At 34.9% G+C, this 27,047-nt stretch overlaps 1 protein-coding gene, 2 long non-coding RNA genes and 1 gene segment (V, D, J or C); all 4 read left to right on the forward strand.

Annotated features, from left to right (window-relative positions):
* The first annotated feature begins 1,304 nt into the window (after window positions 1-1,304).
* Window positions 1,305-4,493, forward strand: LOC113077281 (immunoglobulin heavy constant gamma 1-like). The segment is given in 7 exon segments: window positions 1,305-1,360; window positions 1,714-2,004; window positions 2,294-2,617; window positions 2,853-3,143; window positions 3,352-3,675; window positions 3,911-4,201; window positions 4,315-4,493. Coding segments are annotated over 6 exon segments (1,596 nt in total).
* Window positions 4,494-4,528: 35 nt separating this feature from the next.
* Window positions 4,529-12,255, forward strand: LOC113077284 (uncharacterized). Its single transcript, XM_026249704.1, has 14 exons — window positions 4,529-4,640; window positions 4,881-5,171; window positions 5,462-5,785; window positions 6,021-6,311; window positions 6,587-6,910; window positions 7,153-7,443; window positions 7,722-8,045; window positions 8,283-8,573; window positions 8,780-9,103; window positions 9,338-9,628; window positions 9,891-10,217; window positions 10,383-10,685; window positions 11,657-11,811; window positions 11,966-12,255. Exons 1-14 carry the CDS (start codon window positions 4,529-4,531, stop codon window positions 11,975-11,977), a joined length of 3,660 nt encoding a protein of 1,219 aa, XP_026105489.1. The 3' UTR covers window positions 11,978-12,255.
* Window positions 12,256-15,292: 3,037 nt separating this feature from the next.
* Window positions 15,293-15,849, forward strand: LOC113077285 (uncharacterized). The gene is made up of 3 exons (XR_003281286.1): window positions 15,293-15,362; window positions 15,670-15,700; window positions 15,809-15,849. It is a non-coding gene; the product is annotated as an uncharacterized LOC113077285 (long non-coding RNA).
* Window positions 15,850-16,587: 738 nt separating this feature from the next.
* On the forward strand, window positions 16,588-22,540 carry LOC113077282 (uncharacterized). The gene is made up of 3 exons (XR_003281283.1): window positions 16,588-16,807; window positions 18,239-18,437; window positions 22,523-22,540. It is a non-coding gene; the product is annotated as an uncharacterized LOC113077282 (long non-coding RNA).
* The last annotated feature ends 4,507 nt before the right edge of the window (window positions 22,541-27,047 follow it).

Below are 27,047 nucleotides of genomic sequence, written 5' to 3' on the forward strand. Positions count from 1 at the left end.
TATTTACTTTCTTCTCCTTGCAGCTAAATTGTCACTGACAATGAAGCCACCAATTCAAGAAAGAACTATTTGTTAATGATAAATTGTCTTGCAAGCCGTTGTTTCTGGAGATGTAAAAATACAGTGCAAATACTTCAGTATCATGTAAATGAAGGATGAGCGTGTGCCCAATGGGAAAATCAAAACGGGGAATGTTGAATCTTCTGACACTTCTCAATTTAAAAAAATTTACGATGTCACTGTTGACACAGAGAAATGGTTTGAAGGTCACGTGGTCACCTGCACCATCCGTGACACAAATAATAACAGAGACATCGAGCAGAAGATCAGTTTTCAAAAAAGGAGGTAAGTCAGTTTAAAACTTTCAAATAATCCAACTTTGTGGCCTATGTGCATTTATGATAGATGCTTATAATAATTGCATAAAAACATATAATATTCAAGATTAGAATAAAATATTGAGCCTTCAAGACACAGTGAAGCTTATTTCTGTCAAAAGGATATTAATATTGCTTACACTATTGTTATTCTTATCTTTTTGATTTTTCGTTTGTGTGACTTTTCTGTTGTTAAATGAACCTTATTATACTTCCTCCAATCAGAGGAAAAGAGCCCGACTGTTACCATTTACAAACCCTGATAAGCGTCAAAGATACATATCTCTCATAGTGTGTGAGGGTTCACCAGCCCTAAACACTCGGGATGTTCTACTGTAATGTGGAAAGTGGGTGATGAGTGCTTACAGAAGGGCGAACCTAACCCAGCTTTGCTCCCGAGGCCCAGATCAAAAGGACTTCCACCGTCTGTTCTCAGCATCCCTAACAATGACAAAAAGAAGAGTAATAATGTCATCACCTGTGCAGTGATTCATGCCAACGATGACCAATAGAAGTTCTCACCATTACAAGTGTCAACAAGCAAAAGTAAACAAAGTTTCATTATTGAATTTATTTATATATATATATTAGATATTTATATCACAGATGACATCAAATTTACACATGAAGTAATATTTACTTTCTTTCTCCTTTGCAGCTAAATTGTCACTGACAATGAAGCCACCAATTCAGAAAGAACTATTTGTTAATGATAAAATTGTCTTGCAAGCCGTTGTTTCTGGAGATGTAAACGATACAGTGCAAGTTACTTCAGTATCATGTAAAGTGAAGGATGAGCTTGTGCCCAATGGGAAAATCAAAACAGGGAATGTTGAATCTTCTGACACTTCTCAATTTAAAAAAATTTACGATGTCACTGTTGACACAGAGAAATGGTTTGAAGGTCACGTGGTCACCTGCCACCATCCGTGACACAAATAATAACAGAGACATCGAGCAGAAGATCAGTTTTCAAAAAGGAGGTAAGTCAGTTTAAAACTTCAAATAATAAACTTTGTGGCCCTATGTTCATTTATTATAGATGCTTATAATTTAATTGCCTGAAACTAAAAAAAATAATAAAATAAAATATTGCCTTCAAGCAATCTTGAGATTATTTCTGTCAAAAAAGATTAGATGGCCATGATACACTATTGATATGCTATGTGCATTTATGATACAGTAAATACTTATTTAATTGCCTTGCAAAAACAATATAATAAAATATTGCCTTCAAGCACACATTTTAGATTACTTTTGATACACTATTGTTATTCATTATTGTTTGATTTTTCTGTTTGTTCAATGAACCTTTATTATACTTCCTCCAATTCAGATGGAAAAGAGCCCACTGTTACCATTTACAAACCTGATAACGTCAAAGATAATATCTCTCATGTGTGTGAGGTCACCAGCCCTAAACTCGGTGATGTCTATGTAATGTGGAAAGTGGGTGATGAGTCTTACAGAGAGGGCACAACCAGTGCTCCCACCCATCAAAAGGACTCCGCGTCTGTTCTCAGCATCCTAACAATGACAAAAGAAGAGTATAATGTCATCACCTGTGCAGTGATTCATGCCAACATGACCAATAGAAGTTCACCATTACAAGTGTCAACAAGCAAAAGTAAACAAAGTTTCATGAGATTAATGTGCAAGCATTTCCAAACTATCATTGTTCATCTGTTGTTCAGTTTTCCAGTGCTTTTGTCCTGTTGCTCTCTCATCAGATTATGTAAATTATCTTCAATGTTGTTTTTGTGCACATTTCTTTCTCTGTGTTTGTATCACTGTGTGTATATATATATATATATATATATATATATATATATATATATATATATATTAGATATTTATATCACAGATGACATCAAATTTACACATGAAGTTATATTTACTTTCTTTCTCCTTTGCAGCTAAATTGTCACTGACAATGAAGCCACCAATTCAGAAAGAACTATTTGTTAATGATACAATTGTCTTGCAAGCTGTTGTTTCTGGAGATGTAAACGATACAGTGCAAGTTACTTCAGTATCATGTAAAGTGAAGGATGAGCGTGTGCCCAATGGGAATATCACAACAGGGAATGTTGAATCTTCTGACACTTCTCAATTTAAAAAAATTTACGATGTCACTGTTGACACAGAGAAATGGTTTGAAGGTCACGTGGTCACCTGCACCATCCATGACACAAATAATAACAGAGACATCGAGCAGGAGATCAGTTTTCAAAAAGGAGGTAAGTCAGTTTAAAACCTCAAATAATCAACTTTGTGGCCCTATGTGCATTTATGATAGATGCTTATAATTTAATTGCATAAAAACAAATTAAAAAAATGAAATAAAATATTGCCTTCAAGCACTCTTGAGATTATTTCTGTCAAAAATATTTCTTTTGATACACTATTGTTATTCATTATTGTTTGATTTTTCTGTTTGTTCAATGAACCTTTATTATAATTCCTCCAATTCAGATGGAAAAGAGCCCACTGTTACCATTTACAAACCTGATAATGTCAAAGATAATATCTCTCATGTGTGTGAGGTCACCAGCCCTAAACTCGGTGATGTCTATGTAATGTGGAAAGTGGGTGATGAGTCTTACAGAGAGGGCACAACCAGTGCTCCCACCCATCAAAAGGACTCCACGTCTGTTCTCAGCATCCTAACAATGACAAAAGAAGAGTATAATGTCATCACCTGTGCAGTGATTCATGCCAACATGACCAATAGAAGAGCTCCATTACAAGTGTCAACAAGCAAAAGTAAACCAAAGTTTCATGAGATTAATGTGCAAGCGTTTCCAAACTATCATTGTTCATCTGTTGTTCAGTTTTCCAGTGCTTTTGTCCTGTTGTTCCTCTCATCAGATTATGTAAATTATCTTCAATGTTGTTTTTGTTTATATATATATATCACAGATGACATCAACTTTACACATGAAGTAATATTTACTTTCTTTCTCCTTTGCAGCTAAATTGTCACTGACAATGAAGCCACCAATTCAGAAAGAACTATTTGCTAATGATAAAATTGTCTTGCAAGCCGTTGTTTCTGGAGATGTAAAAAATACAGTGCAAAATACTTCAGTATCATGTAAAATGAAGGATGAGCGTGTGCCCAATGGGAAAATCAAAACGGGGAATGTTGAATCTTCTGACACTTCTCAATTTAAAAAAATTTACGATGTCACTGTTGACACAGAGAAATGGTTTGAAGGTCACGTGGTCACCTGCACCATCCGTGACACAAATAATAACAGAGACATCGAGCAGAAGATCAGTTTTCAAAAAGGAGGTAAGTCAGTTTAAAACTTCAAATAATCAACTTTGTGGCCCTATGTGCATTTATGATAGATGCTTATAATTTAATTGCATAAAAACAAATAAAAAAATGAAATAAAATATTACCTTCAAGCACACTTGAGATTATTTCTGTCAAAAGGATTACTTTTGATACACTATTGTTATTCATTATTGTTTGATTTTTCTGTTTTGTTCAATGAACCTTTATTATACTTCCTCCAATTCAGATGGAAAAGAGCCCACTGTTACCATTTACAAACCTGATAACGTCAAAGATAATATCTCTCATGTGTGTGAGGTCACCAGCCCTAAACTCGGTGATGTCTATGTAATGTGGAAAGTGGGTGATGAGTCTTACAGAGAGGGCACAACCAGTGCTCCCACCCATCAAAAGGACTCCGCGTCTGTTCTCAGCATCCTAACAATGACAAAAGAAGAGTATAATGTCATCACCTGTGCAGTGATTCATGCCAACATGACCAATAGAAGAGCTCCATTACAAGTGTCAACAAGCAAAAGTAAACAAAGTTTCATATATTGAATTTATTTATATATATATATTAGATATTTATATCACAGATGACATCAAATTTACACATGAAGTTATATTTACTTTCTTTCTCCTTTGCAGCTAAATTGTCACTGACAATGAAGCCACCAATTCAGAAAGAACTATTTGCTAATGATAAAATTGTCTTGCAAGCTGTTGTTTCTGGAGATGTAAACGATACAGTGCAAGTTACTTCAGTATCATGTAAAGTGAAGGATGAGCGTTGTGCCCAATGGGAAAATCAAAACAGGGAATGTTGAATCTTCTGACACTTCTCAATTTAAAAAAATTTACGATGTCACTGTTGACACAGAGAAATGGTTTGAAGGTCACGTGGTCACCTGCACCATCCGTGACACAAATAATAACAGAGACATCGAGCAGAAGATCAGTTTTTCAAAAAGGAGGTAAGTCAGTTTAAACTTCAAATAATAAACTTTGTGGCCCTATGTTGCATTTATGATAGATGCTTATAATTTAATTGCATAAAAAAACATTTTTTTTTTTTAAATGAAATAAAATATTGCCTTCAAGCACACTTGAGATTATTTCTGTCAAAAGATTACTTTTCATACACTACTGTTATTCGTTATTGTGTGACTTTTCTGTTTGTTTAATGAACCTTTATTATACTTCCTCCAATTCAGATGGAAAAGAGCCCACTGTTACCATTTACAAACCTGATAACGTCAAAGATAATATCTCTCATGTGTGTGAGGTCACCAGCCCTAAACTCGGTGATGTCTATGTAATGTGGAAAGTGGGTGATGAGTCTTACAGAGAGGGCACAACCAGTGCTCCCACCCATCAAAAGGACTCCACGTCTGTTCTCAGCATCCTAACAATGACAAAAGAAGAGTATAATGTCATCACCTGTGCAGTGATTCATGCCAACATGACCAATAGAAGAGCTCCATTACAAGTGTCAACAAGCAAAAGTAAACAAAGTTTCATGAGATTAATGTGCAAGCGTTTCCAAACTATCATTGTTCATCTGTTGTTCAGTTTTCCAGTGCTTTTGTCCTGTTGTTCTCTCATCAGATTATGTAAATTATCTTCAATGTTGTTTTTGTGCACATTTCTTTCTCTGTGTTTGTATCACTGTGTGTATATATATATATATATTATATATATATATATATATATATATATATATATTAGATATTTATATCACAGATGACATCAAATTTACACATGAAGTTATATTTACTTTCTTTCTCCTTTGCAGCTAAATTGTCACTGACAATGAAGCCACCAATTCAGAAAGAACTATTTGTTAATGATACAATTGTCTTGCAAGCTGTTGTTTCTGGAGATGTAAACGATACAGTGCAAGTTACTTCAGTATCATGTAAAGTGAAGGATGAGCGTGTGCCCAATGGGAATATCACAACAGGGAATGTTGAATCTTCTGACACTTCTCAATTTAAAAAAATTTACGATGTCACTGTTGACACAGAGAAATGGTTTGAAGGTCACGTGGTCACCTGCACCATCCGTGACACAAATAATAACAGAGACATCGAGCAGAAGATCAGTTTTCAAAAAGGAGGTAAGTCAGTTTAAAACCTCAAATAATCAACTTTGTGGCACTATGTGCATTTATGATAGATGCTTATAATTTAATTGCATATTTTTTTAAAAAAGAAATGAAATAAAATATTGCCTTCAAGCACACTTGAGATTATTTCTGTCAAAAAGATTACTTTTCATACACTATTGTTATTCATTATTGTTTGATTTTTCTGTTTGTTCAATGAACCTTTATTATACTTCCTCCAATTCAGATGGAAAAGAGCCCACTGTTACCATTTACAAACCTGATAACGTCAAAGATAATATCTCTCATGTGTGTGAGGTCACCAGCCCTAAACTCGGTGATGTCTATGTAATGTGGAAAGTGGGTGATGAGTCTTACAGAGAGGGCACAACCAGTGCTCCCACCCATCAAAAGGACTCCACGTCTGTTCTCAGCATCCTAACAATGACAAAAGAAGAGTATAATGTCATCACCTGTGCAGTGATTCATGCCAACATGACCAATAGAAGAGCTCCATTACAAGTGTCAACAAGCAAAAGTAAACAAAGTTTCATGAGATTAATGTGCAAGCGTTTCCAAACTATCATTGTTCATCTGTTGTTCAGTTTTCCAGTGCTTTTGTCCTGTTGCTCTCTCATCAGATTATGTAAATTATCTTCAATGTTGTTTTTGTGCACATTTCTTTCTCTGTGTTTGTATCACCGTATATATATATATATATATATATATATATATATATATATTAGATATTTATATCACAGATGACATCAAATTTACACATGAAGTTATATTTACTTTCTTTCTCCTTTGCAGCTAAATTGTCACTGACAATGAAGCCACCAATTCAGAAAGAACTATTTGTTAATGATACAATTGTCTTGCAAGCCGTTGTTTCTGGAGATGTAAACGATACAGTGCAAGTTACTTCAGTATCATGTAAAGTGAAGGATGAGCGTGTGCCCAATGGGAAAATCAAAACAGGGAATGTTGAATCTTCTGACACTTCTCAATTTAAAAAAATTTACGATGTCACTGTTGACACAGAGAAATGGTTTGAAGGTCACGTGGTCACCTGCACCATCCGTGACACAAATAATAACAGAGACATCGAGCAGGAGATCAGTTTTCAAAAAGGAGGTAAGTCAGTTTAAAACTTCAAATAATCAACTTTGTGGCACTATGTGCATTTATTATAGATGCTTATAATTTAATTGCATAAAAAAACGTTTTTTTTTTTTTTAATGAAATAAAATATTGCCTTCAAGCACACTTGAGATTATTTCTGTCAAAAAGATTACTTTTCATACACTATTGTTATTCGTTATTGTGTGACTTTTCTGTTTGTTCGATGAACCTTTATTATACTTCCTCCAATTCAGATGGAAAAAAGCCCACTGTTACCATTTACAAACCTGATAACGTCAAAGATAATATCTCTCATGTGTGTGAGGTCACCAGCCCTAAACTCGGTGATGTCTATGTAATGTGGAAAGTGGGTGATGAGTCTTACAGAGAGGGCACAACCAGTGCTCCCACCCATCAAAAGGACTCCACGTCTGTTCTCAGCATCCTAACAATGACAAAAGAAGAGTATAATGTCATCACCTGTGCAGTGATTCATGCCAACATGACCAATAGAAGAGCTCCATTACAAGTGTCAACAAGCAAAAGTAAACAAAGTTTCATGAGATTAATGTGCAAGCGTTTCCAAACTATCATTGTTCATCTGTTGTTCAGTTTTCCAGTGCTTTTGTCCTGTTGCTCCCTCATCAGATTATGTAAATTATCTTCAACGTTGTTTTTGTGCACATTTCTTTCTCTGTGTTTGTATATATATATATATATATATATATATATATATATATATATATATATATATATATATATCAATCACAGATGACATCAAATTTGCACAATAAGTAATATTTACTTTATTTCTCCTTTGCAGCTAAATTGTCACTGACAATGAAGCCACCAATTCAGAAAGAACTATTTGCTAATGATAAAATTGTCTTGCAAGCCGTTGTTTCTGGAGATGTAAACGATACAGTGCAAGTTACTTCAGTATCATGTAAAGTGAAGGATGAGCGTGTGCCCAATGGGAAAATCAAAACAGGGAATGTTGAATCTTCTGACACTTCTCAATTTAAAAAAATTTACGATGTCACTGTTGACACAGAGAAATGGTTTGATGGTCACGTGGTCACCTGCACCATCCATGACACAAATAATAACAGAGACATCGAGCAGAAGATCAGTTTTCAAAAAGGAGGTAAGTCAGTTTAAAACTTCAAATAATCAACTTTGTGGCACTATGTGCATTTATGATAGATGCTTATAATTTAATTGCATAATTTTTTTTTTAAAAGAAATGAAATAAAATATTGCCTTCAAGCACACTTGAGATTATTTCTGTCAAAAAGATTACTTTTGATACACTATTGTTATTCATTATTGTGTGACTTTTCTATTTTTTCAATGAACCTTTATTATACTTCCTCCAATTCAGATGGAAAAGAGCCCACTGTTACCATTTACAAACCTGATAATGTCAAAGATAATATCTCTCATGTGTGTGAGGTCACCAGCCCTAAACTCGGTGATGTCTATGTAATGTGGAAAGTGGGTGATGAGTCTTACAGAGAGGGCACAACCAGTGCTCCCACCCATCAAAAGGACTCAACGTCTGTTCTCAGCATCCTAACAATGACAAAAGAAGAGTATAATGTCATCACCTGTGCAGTGATTCATGCCAACATGACCAATAGAAGAGCTCCATTACAAGTGTCAACAAGCAAAAGTAAACAAAGTTTCATGAGATTAATGTGCAAGCGTTTCCAAACTATCATTGTTCATCTGTTGTTCAGTTTTCCAGTGCTTTTGTCCTGTTGCTCTCTCATCAGATTATGTAAATTATCTTCAATGTTGTTTTTGTTTATATATATATATCACAGATGACATCAAATTTACACATGAAGTTTTATTTCCTTTCTTTCTCCTTTGCAGCTAAATTGTCACTGACAATGAAGCCACCAATTCAGAAAGAACTATTTGCTAATGATACAATTGTCTTGCAAGCTGTTGTTTCTGGAGATGTAAAAAATACAGTGCAAGTTACTTCAGTATCATGTAAAGTGAAGGATGAGCGTGTGCCCAATGGGAAAATCAAAACGGGGAATGTTGAATCTTCTGACACTTCTCAATTTAAAAAAATTTACGATGTCACTGTTGACACAGAGAAATGGTTTGAAGGTCACGTGGTCACCTGCACCATCCGTGACACAAATAATAACAGAGACATCGAGCAGAAGATCAGTTTTCAAAAAGGAGGTAAGTCAGTTTAAAACTTCAAATAATAAACTTTGTGGCCCTATGTTCATTTATTATAGATGCTTATAATTTAATTGCCTGAAACTAAAATAAATAATATAATAAAATAATGCCTTCAAGCACTCTTGAGATTATTTCTGTCAAAAAGATTACTTTTGATACACTATTGTTATTCATTATTGTGTGACTTTTCTATTTTTTCAATGAACCTTTATTATACTTCCTCCAATTCAGATGGAAAAGAGCCCACTGTTACCATTTTCAAACCTGATAACGTCAAAGATAATATCTCTCATGTGTGTGAGGTCACCAGCCCTAAACTCGGTGATGTCTATGTAATGTGGAAAGTGGGTGATGAGTCTTACAGAGAGGGCACAACCAGTGCTCCCACCCATCAAAAGGACTCCGCGTCTGTTCTCAGCATCCTAACAATGACAAAAGAAGAGTATAATGTCATCACCTGTGCAGTGATTCATGCCAACATGACCAATAGAAGAGCTCCATTACAAGTGTCAACAAGCAAAAGTAAACAAAGTTTCATGAGATTAATGTGCAAGCGTTTCCAAACTATCATTGTTCATCTGTTGTTCAGTTTTCCAGTGCTTTTGTTCTGTTGCTCTCTCATCAGATTATGTAAATTATCTTCAATGTTGTTTTTGTGCACATTTCTTTCTCTGTGTTTGTATATATATATATATTTATATATATATATATATATATATATATATATCACAGATGACATCAAATTTACACATGAAGTAATATTTACTTTCTTTCTCCTTTGCAGCTAAATTGTCACTGACAATGAAGCCACCAATTCAGAAAGAACTATTTGTTAATGATACAATTGTCTTGCAAGCTGTTGTTTCTGGAGATGTAAAAAATACAGTGCAAGTTACTTCAGTATCATGTAAAGTGAAGGATGAGCTTGTGCCCAATGGGAAAATCAAAACGGGGAATGTTGAATTTTCTACTGACACTTCTCAATTTAACAAATTTTACGATGTCACTGTTGACACAGAGAAATGGTTTGAAGGTCACGTGGTCACCTGCACCATCCGTGACACAAATAATAACAGAGACATCGAGCAGAAGATCAGTTTTCAAAAAGGAGGTAAGTCAGTTTAAAACTTCAAATAATCCACTTTGTGGCTCTGTTCATTTATGCTTCAGTAAGTTGTTATAATATTATTGTCTTGCAAAAAATACAATAAAATATTGCTTTCAAGCACATTTGGAATTATTTCTCTCAACCTTTATTATATTTCCTCCAATTCAGATGGAAAGAAGCCCACTGTTACCATTTACAAACCCGATAACATCACAGATCCGCTCTCTCATGTGTGTGAGGTCACCAGCCCTAAACTCGGTGATGTCTATGTAATGTGGAAAGTGGGTGATGAGTCTTACAGAGAGGGCACAACCAGTGCTCCCACCCATCAAAAGGACTCCGCGTCTGTTCTCAGCATCCTAACAATGACAAAAGAAGAGTATGAAAAGCCCAGCACCACCATTACCTGTGCAGTCATTCATGCCAAAACAGAAGATTTAAGAGCTCCATTACAAGTGTCAACAAGCAAAAGTAAACAACAGCCAGAAATTTCATGTGATTAATGTGCAAGCATTTCAAAACTATCATTGTTCACCTGTTGTTCTACGTTTCATTGCTTTTGTCCTGTTGCTCACTTATGTCGATTATGTATCTTTGATGTTGTTTTTTGTGCATATTTCTCTCTGTAAGTCTGTATCACTTTACTGCACTGTTCAAACATCAAAGTCAATTTACACTCAAGACTAAATGTTTAATTTGATATTTACTTACATGTTGCATGTAAGTAAATATGGTCACATTGAAAACATTGTCAGAACGATATCATAGAGCTTCTTTATGTCTTGGTCTGTGCTTACTGTACTGCTGTTAGTCTATATTATAACTTTTTTGTTGTTTTACAAGCAATAAATATTTGTTTGCATGATTTAGTCCAGCTGTCACATTGTTTATCTATTCAGAAATGTCGTGTGCTTCACTTTCTGCTCACTTTTTTTCTTCAGCATTTTGATTTTTTTTTTATCTCTGTCTCTAGTAAAGCCACTTATTCAATTCTAAAGTTAAACATCAATATCACAATGCATTATTGGCCTTTTCAATCAATAAAACATATAATATCAATATAAGTTATATTTTTTATGTGCACTTTTATTAATAGTATGCCAGTTGAAAATAGTAAGTTACTTGATAAGCACACCATAAATGTAATAAAATACATTTGTTTATTTTTATAAAGTGTATGTTCTAATGCACTATCAATGTCTAACAGACAGGACTATAACTGTATGTTTATCTCCTCAGTGTACACTCAGTTGTGTGTGCAAATGAATGTATGTGAGTACACGTATACAGTACATAAAGCTGTCATGTGCTTAAGTGTTACTAACTAGATGTCTAATAATATTTTATATTCAGGATGTATGATTAATGTTCTCATTTACAGTATGTGTTGCGGCATGTCCTTACCATACATATGTGTCCTGTACATGTGTTTTCTTTTTTAGGTGAGACACCTGAGCCAGAGACAGGCTTTGCTCTGGACTGCAATAAAGATGTTCTTGAGGAGGATGAGTTCAGAAGTCTCTGGTCCACTGCCACCTCATTCATCTTTCTCTTCCTCTTCTCTCTGACCTACAGCGCTGTGCTCAGCTTCTTCAAGGTAATACAAATATTACTAAATATCGTGCAGAGCATTTTAAGTAAGATGACACATTTTGTAACTTTTACTGCTTGTTCTTAGTGTTATATGCCTGCTTCAATTTAGATTGTATTATGTCTTTAATGTGTTTTTAACAGTATATATTTTTTCCCAGGTGAAGCAGTGATGATTTGTTAAAAGAACTTGTGAAGACCCCAAGGTTTCTTATTTGTTCTGTGACAGTTATTAAATGTTGGTCGAATGTATTTAGGAACCAAAAAAGAAGAATAATCACTTCATCTCTATCTATCTTTTGTTCTGTCTATTCATGTCTTTCTGTACGCTCGTCTGAAAAACATATAAAATTTCTGAGATGTTGAAACTGCATAACTTGGCTCCGTGCACACATTTTGGAAGACAATGACAAACATGTACACATATCAATAAAGTCTTATTATATCTCTGTCAAAATGAGATTTTACTCTTTTTAATATTAAATCAGCCTCTTACTACAAATGACATTATCTTGCATTTTCAGTAGATATTACTGTGATATTAGTATAGATATCCATCAGAGGATACTAAAATGTGAGAATATTATAAGAATATGACCTCAGTCTCAGGCAAATACATTGATAAAACTGATAAATCAATCAGATTAATAAGGTAAAGCTTTTGAACACCTTTGGAATATTTAAATATAGTCATATATAAATTTTTACAGTAATATTTTTATGTTATTTTAAGACTGATTTAAACTGCACTTATATTCCTAGAAAAGCTGAAATGTATGGTAATGCAAATATGCATTGCAGTGTGTTTCACATCACATTTTACTGGGTGTTTCTCTCTCGGTTTTCGGGTGTTTTATTTAAATATTTCATCTCTGGGGATTCTGGGGAATCACAAGAGCAGATGAACATCTCACAATCAGCAGCTGCAAACTGTCAAGCACTCAATTATTTATTTTTTTCTCAATAATAACCAAACAGTAATAAACTGAAAAACACGTGCAGTTTCTAGCAAGCATGATGAGCTGCAAATAATTAAAGACAAATTCTCATGTTGTAAAATGTCCATTTTACAAACACTGTTGTGTTTATTCTACAATCTGATACAATTGTATCCTCTTCATATAGAGCAAGCTCATTAATACACTTAAGATTCCATTTAATTTAATTTTGTGTTCTATCCAAAAATTATGCCCCAAACTGAGAATTTGGCGTGTTGCAATAAAACTTCCCAATCATTTTAATGTCTAAAGAAACCTTGCTTTATGCATATACAGTAAACATGCAGGGCAAGTGTTTCATTTGACTAAGTACTCTCGAAGGAATTTCAGAAGGTCAAAATTAGATCTATTCGAGAGCATCTGTGTATTCAGATCTCTCTTTCTTCCTCTTTGTTTGCTCACACCTGCTGAAGTGAAACTGCGTTTGTTTTGATGACTAACAATTCTTAGGAAGGCAGTTAACTGGTTAAAAATAGGACCTCTGTAGATTTGTACAGAAATGTACAGACAATAAAACTGAGATGTTAATTTGTTGGGGTGATATTGCTGTCAACTGACAACAAAGTTCCCTTCTCAATTAGCTTAACTGTACAAGTTTTATAGTTCACAAAATCTTTAAAAACAACTTACATTAAATATATTCTACTTTAATTTCCTTCAGTAAAAAGGAATTTGAGTAAGACGATGTAAAAGGTTTGTGTGAACGTGGATTAGTACTGGCCCTTGGTATAAAGGAGAAAAAATGCTGGCCCTCATTACTATCAAAGTGGCCCTTCCCTGCTATAGAGCATGTAGCCTATGATCACTATGTTAAAAATTAAAATCCAGATACCCCTAGTCTGAACATTCACTGCTATTTATTTCTTCACATTGTCTGACATAAATATTCCATTCTATCATAAAGAGACAGCAGCAATTAGTTTACTGTTAAGTTCTAGGCCTATTGAGTTAGAAAATAGAGTTAATGAAATCTAGTCTATAAGGTGATAAGTCTGATTAACATAAGACACACAGAGAGAGAGAGAGAGAGAGAGAGAGAGAGAGAGATGTGAATACTAAAATTGAAGAATTCTGTTGTTTTAGGTTTCTAGATTCAAGGTTTATGCTTATTATTGTCATATTATTCATTTTGCATTCTGCTCTTTCTATAGATTTCAAGTATTTTAGTTCATACAATAATACATTTATTTCAATCCCCTACTGAAAAAAATAAATCCTAACAGGGCCGTGCACAGACCTTTTGAGGGGCATGTGCTGAAACTGAAAAAGGGCACCCTCCTCCCTTTTTTTATATCAAGATTATTTAGTAGGCTAAGTTTTTTTGTCAGTATTATTTGTAGGGTCCTGTGTTTGTGAATTGCTCTTGTGTACTTAAATTGCATTTATAGAGGAAAAAAAAAAAAATACTTGGCTCATACATAAACATGCAAATTAGCTTATAAAACCAAACAGAAAAAAAATATTTTTTATTGAACTTTATGCACTTTTTTTATTAACTTTGCAAAGAACAAAATTATATATATATATATATTCTCTTTTTTAGCTATTCTGTTAGAAATTATTCTAGCTAATTTGTATTATTTGGTTAACATGATTATGAATGACATTGAGAAGTTGCAGTGAAAAGCATTTCTGAAGGATCACGTGACACTGAAGAGTACTGAACTGGAGTAATGATGCTGAAAATTCAGCTTTGATCACAAAAACAAATTACATTTTAAAATATATTAAAATAGAAAACAGTTATTTAAAATTGTAAAAATATTACACAATATTACTATTTTTGCTGTATTTTGGATCAAATAAATGAAGCATTGGAATGAATCATGAGTTACATTCTGCATGATAAAATATACAGATTTCAGTGATCTTCTATTTTTTTTTTTTTTAGTTACTACTACATTACTGTGGTAAAACCATGTTTTACAACATTTTATACACGTGAGGACGAACGGAGAGTATACCATAACATGATATACTAAATGTTAATAAATTAAGTGTATCAGCAATCATAAATCAAAGAAGAAATTTCTTAGAAATATAGTTATCTAGGTGACGAGGATCACTCGTCGCTTTGTGTAAGTTCCAGTATGAAACAGCGCGGGGGCGCACCTGTTATGAATTTCCGATGGTAAAAACAAATTATATGTTGTTGTATTAGTTATCAATATATAGTTTTTGACCAGCAAATGTCTGCAAATGTGATTTTTTTTTTTTTTGTCAGCCATTAAAACGGCGACAGCGCCTGCCGCTGCCGGCATCACATTACGTTTTCATCTAACAGTTACAGCCCAGACAGCACATGTACGTCTTGCCGACGTCGGCCCAATATCGAAACGTCGGCCTCTATACCTAAAACATCTATAAAACATCGGCCTGGCGGAGGCCGATATAATTTGGCCAGTGCTCTGTTCTCCAGCTCATCAATCGTCGGCCCTGAGTTGGTTCACGACCGCGGGCCGATGCCGCGCTTATCTTTGTGAGCGTGCTCAGTATTCGTCTCTTTTAGCCACCCAGAGAGAGAGAAGAGGATAATCCCAGCGACATCTGTGGCTCTGAGGTAACGTTACGATTTCACTTCAGCTCAATTAGACAAAAAATACTACTTTGTTAATTCTGTGACACTGAAAAGGTACTAGTAAGGCACACGGTGTGTTTTATACAGTCTATGGGCAGCCGAAGAGACTGGCTCATTTTCAAATAATGTTAACGTTAACTTGTTGAGCCAACGGTCACGGTAGCGATTTTTTTTTTTAATGTTAACGCCTTAATGCATTTTCATAAGTTTCTCGGAGGGAAAATGTAAAAGAGGATAATTAAAGAGAAGTCCTGATTGCTTTTTCACTGTGTTTTTCACTCTTTTACAGGCTTCCAGAAATAATCCGGTGAAATAATATGGTGAGCTATTGTTGCTGTTGCTTCTGAACTACAAAATGATTTTTAAATTAATTATTGAGTGATTATTGAATGAGACTGTACTTTATAAATGTAATGTTTTAACTCTAGATGTTTGTTTGTGTGAATGCTGTGTGTGCGTTGAGTCCTGCACTAGCGGGGAGCAGAGTTGCCATGGAAACGGGGCGTCAACACAAAAACCGTTACTGGCAAGCAGTAATCTCCGTCTCTCGCTGCAGTTTACACTGTTTTAGGTAAGTTTAGTCGCTAAAATCACACAAATATTACATACAAATGTTCCTGACACGTTTCTAGCTTGTTTTTGACATGTTTCAATTAAATTTATTTTATAGAAACGGTTTAGTGTCTTCGGAAAAGTCCGTTAGCATTTTAGGAGTTTTCAGGTAGGCTAACTCTATAGATTTAGCTCTTGTTGATGAAACTCTGGGCTTTATATCAAATCTTCGTGTGTGTATGAGATATTTTGATGGCTCTGTGAATGTTTTGCTGGTGATTTGTCCGTATGTTATTGGAAAAGGCTGATTAACTAAATTGATGACGTCACTTACAGTGAGAGTGTAATCGGCTGAAATCAAGTTCACATGAGTTTTGATATTTCATGATAAACTGATAAACAGATATTAATACAAATTGTTCTGTGATTTCAGGAGGACAGAAAGAAACTCTACAGAACAGAAGTGAAGCTCCGAGATTTCAACATTTCTGAAGGGAGATACTGACTTGCAGGTGAAATACAGGTGACCTGAAGAAGCTCATGAAATACATTAATATGCCTTTTTTCCGAATATATTTCACCAATTTTAAGAAGTCCCTGACATCATAACGTAAGTCACACTCAACCTAAAACTATAGATTGTGTTATTTTAAGATTATATTATTAGTAGTAGAATATGTATATTACATATGTTATTATAATTGTTATATATTATTCTGTCTTTTATCTCCATTTCACCTCTACTCTTGCTTGTTTCCTTCTAATGAACCTGGAACTGCAGACTCAGTATTGTTGTCTCGGTGTCATATTGCTTGTTTTGTTCCTGGACTCTTCAGTGATGATGAGCAGAGTCTGAGTGAACCTGCTGTCAGACAGTGAGTACCGTGGGGTTTCAGTCAGGGCCTTCAGTAAACAACTGTTAGATACCTGTACACATCTTACACATCTCTGTTACAGCTAACGCAGCAGTATGTGTAATGCACATATTATGCCACACACAGTCTCTCAACAACAATGATGGCTGATCAACAACTTCAGCAGTAGGCTAGATTAGTGTGGGTTAAAGGGATAGTTCACCCCAAAATGAAAATTTGCTGTTAATTTACTTTCCCTCAGGTCTTCCAAGGTGTGGGTGACTTTTTGGTAACACTTTATAATAAAGTTCAGTTGTAAGTCACTTTTAAGTGATTAGTTAATGATGAACTAATCATTTACAAAACATTCATAAGCGCTTGAGTGATATACTAATAATTTGTGTACTTTTTGTAAATTAATTTTAAAAGTCATTTACAAGTAATAAGATTATGATTAACTAATTATTTACAAAACATGACTATGCGTTCATAGAAATAAATGATGTAAATATTTTTATCTATGTTCTGATTAAGTTATAAATAATTTACAAGTGACATGAATATACAATCACTAATGATTAAGTAATATGCTATGATTTACGCATCTTTCATAAGCAATCTTTAAAAAAATAACATCACGAAAAAAATCAAACAGATCCTTAATTGTTAATAGTTACTAGTTAATATATTACGAATCACTTATAAATCATTGAAATGTCAACATTGTAATATTATCTCAATAAACATTATAAATCATTTACAAAGCTTTCTGCACCCCCCAATCTAAAGTGTAAACTACTCATCAGTTGTAAATGTTTTACAAACTTTTTGGTTTCCAGTTGTGTGTGCATATATATATATATATATATATATATATATATATATTATATATATATATATATATATATATATATATATATACACACACACAAACACACACACACACACACACATATATATATATATATACACACACACACCAACACACACACACACACACACAAAATCAACCAACCTGTAACCGGAAAGTTTACATTTACAACTGATGAGTAGTTTACACTTTAGATTGTGGGTGCAGAAAGCTTTGTAAGTTATTTATAACTTTATCTACATAACATAGATACAAGTATTAACATCACTTATTAATCATTTATGAACACATAGTCATGTTTTGTAAATGATTAGTTTACCATTAGCTAATTACTTTTATTACATGGCTCTGTGGGTACTTGATTCTGATTGGTCAGTTGCGACATTCCGATGCATGTTATCCCTGGATAAAAACCTGTAAAATGTAATAACACAGGCTCATCCGGGTAACAGCAGTTGGTGCTGTACTCTTGCTTGAACTATTTTTTTCTTGGTGGAAACTGTGCATTTGTTTAGCTAATAAAATATAAAAACTGTGTACAACAGTTGTGTACAATTGTTTAATTATGTCATCCTGGTTAGGGTTGGCCTGATTGACGATGCCATCATCCATCGCCGATGGCTGATAGACATCACGATGCTGCGCTGGCAAACAGCGTCATCAGCTCCAGTATCTCGCCCGTGCATCTGTTGTCATGCGACAGAGAAGTCACGTTCTATAGACAGTTGTGAGGGTGCTGACAGCTGGTTGCCCAGGCTATGGATTAAAGGTAATACTGTTGTAAGTAGTGTTCATTTTCTCCTACATACCGATCATTTCACTTCATTAGACCTCAATGTATCACCAGTAGCCACCGGTATTGATTTGGTCTTGTTTTTTTTTTTGTTTTTTTTTTCTGGACATCAACACAGCACCACAGTATTATCAACTAGAGATCGACCGATAGTGGATTTTACCAATACTGATAGCTAGTTTGGACCACACTGGCTGATACCGATTTATAAACCAATAGTTTTTAAAATGAATACTGAACGAAATGGATACTGAATGAGAGCAGCGGTCTGCGGTCGTGCTGCGGGTTCCCGGGTTTGTGTCCGTTTTCGAACCATTCCATGTATTTCAACTGTAGAAAAGGTTGTTCCGATCCGAAACTGACTTCTTTCATATTTGTCGACCAATATACAGAAAACTACATCAGTATGTCATCATAAACACAAACTTTTTTGTCTTACATGAATGTAAACAGGTGAACAGATGAGAAAGAAAACACACACACGTACAGTATTTTTGTTTAAATAGACAACAGCCTAATTAACGCGCTGTCTGTCATTAATGTTAATCAAAGAACAAAAGAAAATCATTCACTGATCTCGACTGAATATATTTAATAACTTTAATTGATTAACCTTTATTTTATTTATAAAAAGAAAACTATGCAGTGTTTTTAAACTTTTAATTACAGTTTCTGTACCTGAACTTTTGTTTAGTTGTATTTATGATATTGCTAATTGATTTGTTTGTTCATATCTTACTACTGACTGGTTACTTGTCATTAACACTTTAATATTTTTATTAATTAATTGTTTTTGCTATGGTATTTTTTTTTTTTTTAAGCACCGGCAAAATTCCTCTTGCAGTGTTTTGTAAGCTGCTGATTTTTGCTCATGTTATTCAGCTGCAACAGAATGCTTTGGAAAAAGACAGAAACATGTTTGACATCTAAATGTTTGACTTAATTTTTTTATATTGGATTTTTTATCTTATTGGAATCGAAACTAGGAATCAATAAGCAGAATCGGAATTGAAATCGATAAAATTCAAACGATACCCAACCCTACACACCGGACGCGTCACATTTTATTTGCTGCTATTTTAGAACAGTGCATGATTATCTAATCATGCGCAGCGTCTTTGAGAAGTCACAGTTATCACACACACCGGATGCATCACATTCAATTCAAGCAGCGGTCTAAAACTGTTTATTTAATCACCAAACGGACATAAGTTTGCTTCAGGAATGAACTATGTGGCATATGTGTTTAAAGAGCCACACAGATGGGAAATCAAAAATTACCTGTATTACAGTGTATGATGTAGCTGTCCATCAGTGTAAACAATGTGCAAATAATTAAACCAAAAAGTACACGATTTATAAAGTTAATGGCTTCTAAAGTAAGGAGTAGACTCTGAATCGCTGAAACGAGTCGTTATAGATTTCAAATCTTTTGCCCATCTCTATGTACGTCACTAGGAGCACTTTGCATAATAATCTCCGCCTACCGTCTTGAGAGAAACTGACCTCTGACCTGCCCTGCCCTGCCCCCCCCCCCCGTTTGTTTTATTTTCACTGCTAAAGAATGAAGATCAGAAGAACCAATGGCTAAAATTCATTTTTACCACACTACCAGAGCAGTACAACAAATCCTTGTTGTGTTCACAACATTTCCCTGATGACAGCTTTTCTAATCTCGGTGAGTACAGCGGGATTTTCAAACGTTTGGCCATAAAAGAGGGTTCATTACCAAATTTATTTAGAACAACGAGCATCTCCGAATCACAACGCGAAGTATGATTATGAAGTTATGTGTTTGTTTTTTCCCGAGCGTCTTATCAGTATGTGTGCTGTCTGCAGCCTTTCTCTGCGCTGATCTTCATTTACAAACACGTCATTAAAATGAAGTGTAACTCCGTGAATACTCAACAAAGAGACATGAGAGAAATATCTATAGAAAGCTTGACAGGTCTACTTTAAAACTAAACAAGTGCTGCTAACAGATATTCTGTGATAAAGTAATCCATATGAAAACAACGCAATGTCTGTTTTTCATGTCTCCCTTCGTTATATGATTACGCCCCTGCGCTGAACGCGCTATTCAGATTCAAACTGAAGCGCGCAGCTTGAATACACCCACACAGAAGAAAAAGCAGCGAGACTGTTCAAGTTTTTTATTTTACTGTTTGCTTCGCGATGAGAGGAATAGGACATAATTCACCCCAAACAGATGCTAACGCACAGTTTACCGTGGAGGTGTGTGCGGAACAACCACTGATCTATATTATAGATCAGTGGGAACAACCGTCAGTTGACCAATCAGAACACAGTATGCTACCGAAAGGTGGGGTTTAAGGAAACTGAATCTTTTGAACAGCTTCGCACGAACCGTTTGGGGATCTCTGAGAATTGAGGTAATTTTAAAATGATATATTGACAAAATGACAGCGTTTTTTAACCTTGGATGGATTTAAACGTAATGTACAGGACTTATAAACAGTGATAGGAAGCTTAGAATTTTCATCTTACTGGCTCTTTAAAGTTCAGTGTTTAAAGAAAAAAAAAGAGCAAACGGAAAGAAAACGTGCAATCTGTATTACAGCTTTCTAAATGAAGCATACAGACTGTATTAGAGCCACAGAAAGACCAACGTTTTGCTGTAAAATGCACAATACATAATTCATAGCCTTGGGTGAAGTCATTATGTAAATTTACAATGATATGAGATTAATATAATGTTATTTAATAGAAAACTATGTGAATGGCTGCATTTAAATTCGCGTTTGAAGTTTCCCACTCTGTGCAGCGCACAGTGTCACATGGCAAAACAAACGCAACACGGAAAATTATCTCCATGGATTTTGGCGATAATTGATTATTCTACAAATCATCTATCGGTGCCGATTAACCAGCAAACCAATGAATCGGTCGACCTCTTTTATAACAATGTGCATGATACAATACTCATCAAATAATAAAGAACTCATTTCCTGTCCCTTGACTCAGATTAAAAAGTAATCACGGCCAACAAAATAACTTGTGCTTGGTGTTAACTGTTAGCCACTCATAGCACTCGTAGTTGCAATCTTTGAAATGGTGCATAAAAATGTTGCTGGCCTTCAGTTTAGGTGTAGGTCTTCCTTTCTCAGTTGTAGGTCTTCATTTCTCAGTTATTCTCTTTTTTCTGCAAAAGAGCACCTTAAAAAAGCATTTTCGTAGATTGGCAATCTGTAGGCTGTATTTTCTTTTCATTGAATTTCACTTTCGTACTTTGGAATAGAGCTGTAATCGGGCCTTATAAGTTAGGCCCGACAGGACCCGAGCCCGACAGGTTTCGGCCCGAGCCCGACAAGTACATTTTGATTGACAGCTTTTTTAAAGCCCGAACCCGTTTACAGCCCGACATTATTCAAATGTGCGCACGCACACAGCTCTTTTGCCTTTTGTCAACAATGAGTAATTTATTCATGTTTTAACATAATTTATTCATAACTAACATAAAAAAATTTATTCATAAAAAAACTTTTCCACACCTCAGAGTTTGCTTTAGTTGCTGGTGCAACCAAAACGTAATCACCAGAGGCAAGCCTCCGTTACACCTGCTCAGCATTCATTTTCGCATCTTTCTCGCGCTAATCGAAACACATCACATGATCGCTCGTTTACCTCGCAAACCGGAGCGCAAGCCCGAGCCCGGCCTGAGCCCGCGTAAGATGATAGAAATTAAGCCCGAACCCAACCGAACCCGTCGGGTCCCGACGGGTCCCATCGGGTTCGGGCAAAGATCTTCAGCTCTACTTTGGAAATCCCTGACTAAAACGCTGGGGGTAGCACTGGGCACGTCTTTATACCCAGAGGGTGTGCTGTCATTGAATGTCAAAATTTGATTGGCTGATGATTCTGTCATCAATGCTTGTAACAAATCAGATGTGACTTCTTTCATCAAAAGGGTAGCACAATCTGTAGTGCTGGCCATAGACTTTTTAATGTAGGCTATTCCAGGTCAACCTCAACTAAACTAATCACAAGCAATTTGTGAACATTAACTAAATAGTCTGTAAAAGCATTTTTCACACAATTTTGTTTTTTATAGGGCCAGCAGAGCCCTGCTGCCCCTGTCGGCCCACCGCTGCTGTCAGACAACATCTCCAAGATGCTAGAAACTGCAGGACTAGTAAGTACAATCTTGAACATACACAACTGTTTCATAAGTTTGGGAAGGTATGGTTTTTTTGTGTTTTTGAAAGTATTTTATGGCAACCACAGTTTAATTAATTAAATGAATACAATTCACTACAATTTAAAATAATAGTTTTCTATTTGAATATATTTAGAGAAGTAATTTATTCCTGTGATGCTCCGCTGTATTTTCAGCATCATTACTCCAGTCTTCAGTGTCACATGATCTTCAGAAATCATTATTATATTCTGATTTGCTTCTGAAGAAACATTTCTGACTATTATCAGTGTTGAAAACCGCTGTGTTCCTTCACTTTTTCAGGATTCTTTGATGAATAAAGTTTTAAAACAGTACAGTGTTTGAAACAGAAATGTCTGTTTTAACTTTTGATAAATGATAAGACCGTGATAATAATTGAAAATGTTTATTGAGCAGCAAATCAGAATGATTTCTGAAGGATCATGTGACACTGAAGACTGGAGTAATAATAATTAGCTTAGATCACAGAAATAAATTACATTTCACAATATATTCACGTAGAAAACTGTTGTGTTAAATTGTAATATTTCACAATATTACAGCTTTTTACTTGCTTTTGATCAAATAAAGGCAGCCTTGGTGAGCAGAAGAGACTTTTCTCCAAGACATAAAAAGAAATCGTACTGACCCCAAACTTTTAACGGTAGTATAAATTACAAATATAATGTTCCACCTACTGAAATGTGTATTCCATTCTAAAGAGATGCCTGTTCCACAAATATTACATTTACAGGGATCACGTGAAACACTTCATCAATAAACTGATTTTTGAGAGCATTAGTGGCAGTGTGTCGACTTTTGTTTATTGATTGGTGAATTGGAAGTGGATGTGCGTTTATTAAACCTACAAATAATCCCGAATTATCCACTTTGGTCAAAGCATCTGGTAAATGTTAATGTTTTTGTACATGTAATATGAAATAAATGAAAATATTAATAAAGTTGCATCGGTTCTTGAGAATGGTGTGTACTGTTTTATTATAAACCAGCGGCGGTAGCCGCGGGTGGTCCGTAACGATGAGCAAAACGCCGGTGAACCGCGTCCACGCAGAGCGGCCGGGATGTATCGTCCCAGCATCGGCCGGAGAGCATTTCCGATCAGAGGCCGACGTCGCCGAGACATCTTGCCTATTAGCAAACGCTCCCTGAGCGATATCGTCCCGATGGAATTTTGTAGGTCGGCTCGACATCGGCACAACGTATGTGTGCTGTCTGGGAGGTTACAAACTAGTTTTTGTAGCTATATAGACGGAGCGCTCAGTTTTTCATGTGTTAAATGCATTTTGCCAAAATCGCATTTTATAAAAGATGAAATGCTACTGTATGCACAGGCTATTTAATTGTTGGCTATGTATTGGCTATGACTAGATGGCAAATGCTAGCCCTCTCTCTCAGGCGACATCCCACATGTCAGTCAGACATCAAATAAATAAAATATGAGCCTTTATATACATAGTGTTTAGTAGTACTTATTCAAACAAGATATTTATTTACCCTTCGCAAAACTTTAGAGTGTTAGAGTGTTAGAGTAACACTGAATCAGTGAAGTTAATGAGATAATTTGGTGATTAATTGATGATTGAGCATTAGTATAAACACCTGCAGAATCACTGAAGGAAAGAGAAACACAAGATCTACAAATGACTTCAGCCACAGGCTTAGATGAAATCAACTGAATAAAAGAATACATCAAATCTCTCAAGATCTGATTAAACAACTATTAAAACAGCTTCACCAGATTCACATTACTAAACAGACTGACTTTATTTCTGTCAGATGTCTACAGAAGAACTTATGGAGAGTTAAATAGGTTTAGGTGTTTTTTTCACTACCATGATGGAGATCAGTGTTTACTTTAGTTGGGCTCTTGAACATGACTTTTCAACAACTAAGGTTTTTTTTTTTTACATGCTGTAGCAATCCGTCTTTGGAACTTGTTATAGCAAAACAAAAGTACACAGAAGAAAAAAAAAATCTGATATTGTTGTTTATATATTGACAAGAACAAATACTATTATTTCTGATCTAATCCCGTGTCTCTTCTCTTATTGAATATTGATACTACAGCATAAGAAGGAACACTTCTGAGCCATAAGTTATAAAAGACTGTTAAGAAAATTTCACTCATAATAATAATAAAAAAAAAACCTTTGCTGAAATTTAGACAGAAATATCAAGAATCAGCGTATGAATCACAACAATGGTGACAATCCACAAAATAAATGAACAGATCAGTTCTGAACATCACAACACATGCTACTAAAACTTAAAACAAATGCAAAATTATAAGCACATAAGAATTCAAGAAAATAAGTGAACAATTCAGGGGCATAATTTATTCATGCCCCAATGCATGCTGGGAGTCATGGATGAGTTTTATCCTGTGCTGGTACCCAGCATGCATTGCATCATAAACCTTTTGATTGTCACCATTGTTGAGATTAATATGCTGATTGTTGATGTCTCTCTTTCAGTGTTGTGAGGACTGCTGCCCAAAATATTTAAAGCTCAAAATTTCATTAAATCCATATCCAGATAATCACATTACCGTTCAATCTTATAAAATTGTAGAAACAAACAAAAGAAAAGTGTTATTCACTCATATATTTCAACACCAAATTATTAATTGACTATTATAGCAACAAGCCAGCCTAGTAGATCATGCTTGACAGAAACCGTCATAGTCACTTGACCATGAAGTTTAATATTGCTCTAACAGATGTATCATAAAGATACAAATATAGCAATGAAACAAAAGTTGAAGTACAAAAGTCAAGGGTCAGGAGCCCAACTAAAGCAAACACTGATCTCCACAATGGTGACGTCAGACGAAACAGTAACATTATCATCTAAATCTCTGTAATTCTCAATAAGATTTTTTGATCTCTGATCTCTGATCTGATAGAAATAAAGTCAGTCTGGTTAGTAATGAGTGAAGTTGATAAAGCTGTTTGTTGATTGTTTAAATTTTCAGTTGATTTCATCTAAAGCTGTGGCTGAAGTCAGTTGTATTTCTTGTGTTTGTCTTGTTTCTTTTTTCTTCAGTGATTCTACTCGTTAACAGCAGCTGTTGATCATTGTCTGAATTCACTAATTAGTTTTCATTCTCTCTGTTAGGTGGACTATATTAGTAAACTCATGTAGGGAATAGTGAATGAGGGTGTAGGGTGTGATTTGAAACACAGCCGCTGAGTGTCGACTTTGAACGTTGTTAATTTACGAAATATAGCAGCAGGCTACCTTCTCGAAAACGATGAATATTACCCAGAATGCACTGTTTTACTGAAAAACAGTATGTTACTGTCGAAATTTGGCCGTTTTTTTACAGCGATTTTTAACAGTGTACCTTCTCGAAAACGATGAATATTACCCAGAATGCACTGTTTTACTGAAAAACAGTATGTTACTGTCGAAATTTGGCCGTTTTTTTACAGCGATTTTTAACAGTGCAGTGTGGCACCCCTGCTGCCAGAAAATTACTGTTATTTAACGGCAAAAATTTTTACAGTGATATAATAAGTGTTTATATTCAGACTATTTTAGATTGCTTCGTGTAGGTACCACGGCGGAGTAACCCAGTACCTTTGTGATTCTTCATAGACATAAACAGAGAGAAGTAGTTCCGGCTACGGTGTTCTTCCGCAAGACGCAAGCAGTTCTGTTTATTCAGAAGTTACTGACTGCAGCTTTAAAAAATTAAGATTACCTCAGAAAGCGTTGGAAATTATTAGTAGGTTTAATTAGACATTTTTAAGTTAAGTTTACTTGGAAATTCCCAGTTAATTTTGTTGACTCTTTATTTGTAAATTTTACATTGTGTAGCCTTATTACTGAAAAAAGGTATACAAATTAATTTTTATTTTTCAAATTTTGCACTTACATATTTTAAGTAAAACTTAACCATTGGATTTAATAAAATCTGCGAGTTTATGCAATTTACTTTAACAAGGTAAGACTGGTAAACCACTGTGCTACTAAAGCATTTGGTTCACTTGCAAGTAAGCATGTAGACAGGCTGTTATCATTTTAAGATGATATGCCCACTCAAAAAAAATGAATAGCCAAATGAACACAGAGACCTCAACACTTGGTACACCACACACAATGACGGTAACAATCAGTGAATAGTGTTTGAGTATCAATGGGTCATTTTGAATAGAAAATAAACTGCAGTGCCCGTATTCATAAAGATTCTAAGAATCCTCTCAGAAAACTCTTAATTTTGCTTAAAAACTTTTATGTAGGAGTCTTAGCTTAAAAGCTATTCGGGACCGATCTGAGAGCAACTCTGAGTGAGGAAAAGACTTTCATCTTAGTGAGGAGGCGGGGTTGACCCTGTTGCTATGTATGACACAATCTTTTGAAGACTGTGATTGGTTGGTTGTCCAAGAAAGAAAAA

Source organism: Carassius auratus, unplaced genomic scaffold (assembly GCF_003368295.1).
Source record: "Carassius auratus strain Wakin unplaced genomic scaffold, ASM336829v1 scaf_tig00022084, whole genome shotgun sequence".
NCBI lineage: Eukaryota > Metazoa > Chordata > Actinopteri > Cypriniformes > Cyprinidae > Carassius > Carassius auratus.

Coding starts and splice junctions, on each gene's coding strand:
- LOC113077284 (XM_026249704.1), top strand. CDS start 4,529: ATGTCACTGTTGACACAGAGAAATGGTTTGAAGGTCACGTGGTCACCT. Junction 5,786..6,020: donor GATCAGTTTTCAAAAAGGAG/GTAAGTCAGTTT, acceptor CCTCCAATTCAG/ATGGAAAAGAGCCCACTGTT. Junction 10,218..10,382: donor GATCAGTTTTCAAAAAGGAG/GTAAGTCAGTTT, acceptor CCTCCAATTCAG/ATGGAAAGAAGCCCACTGTT.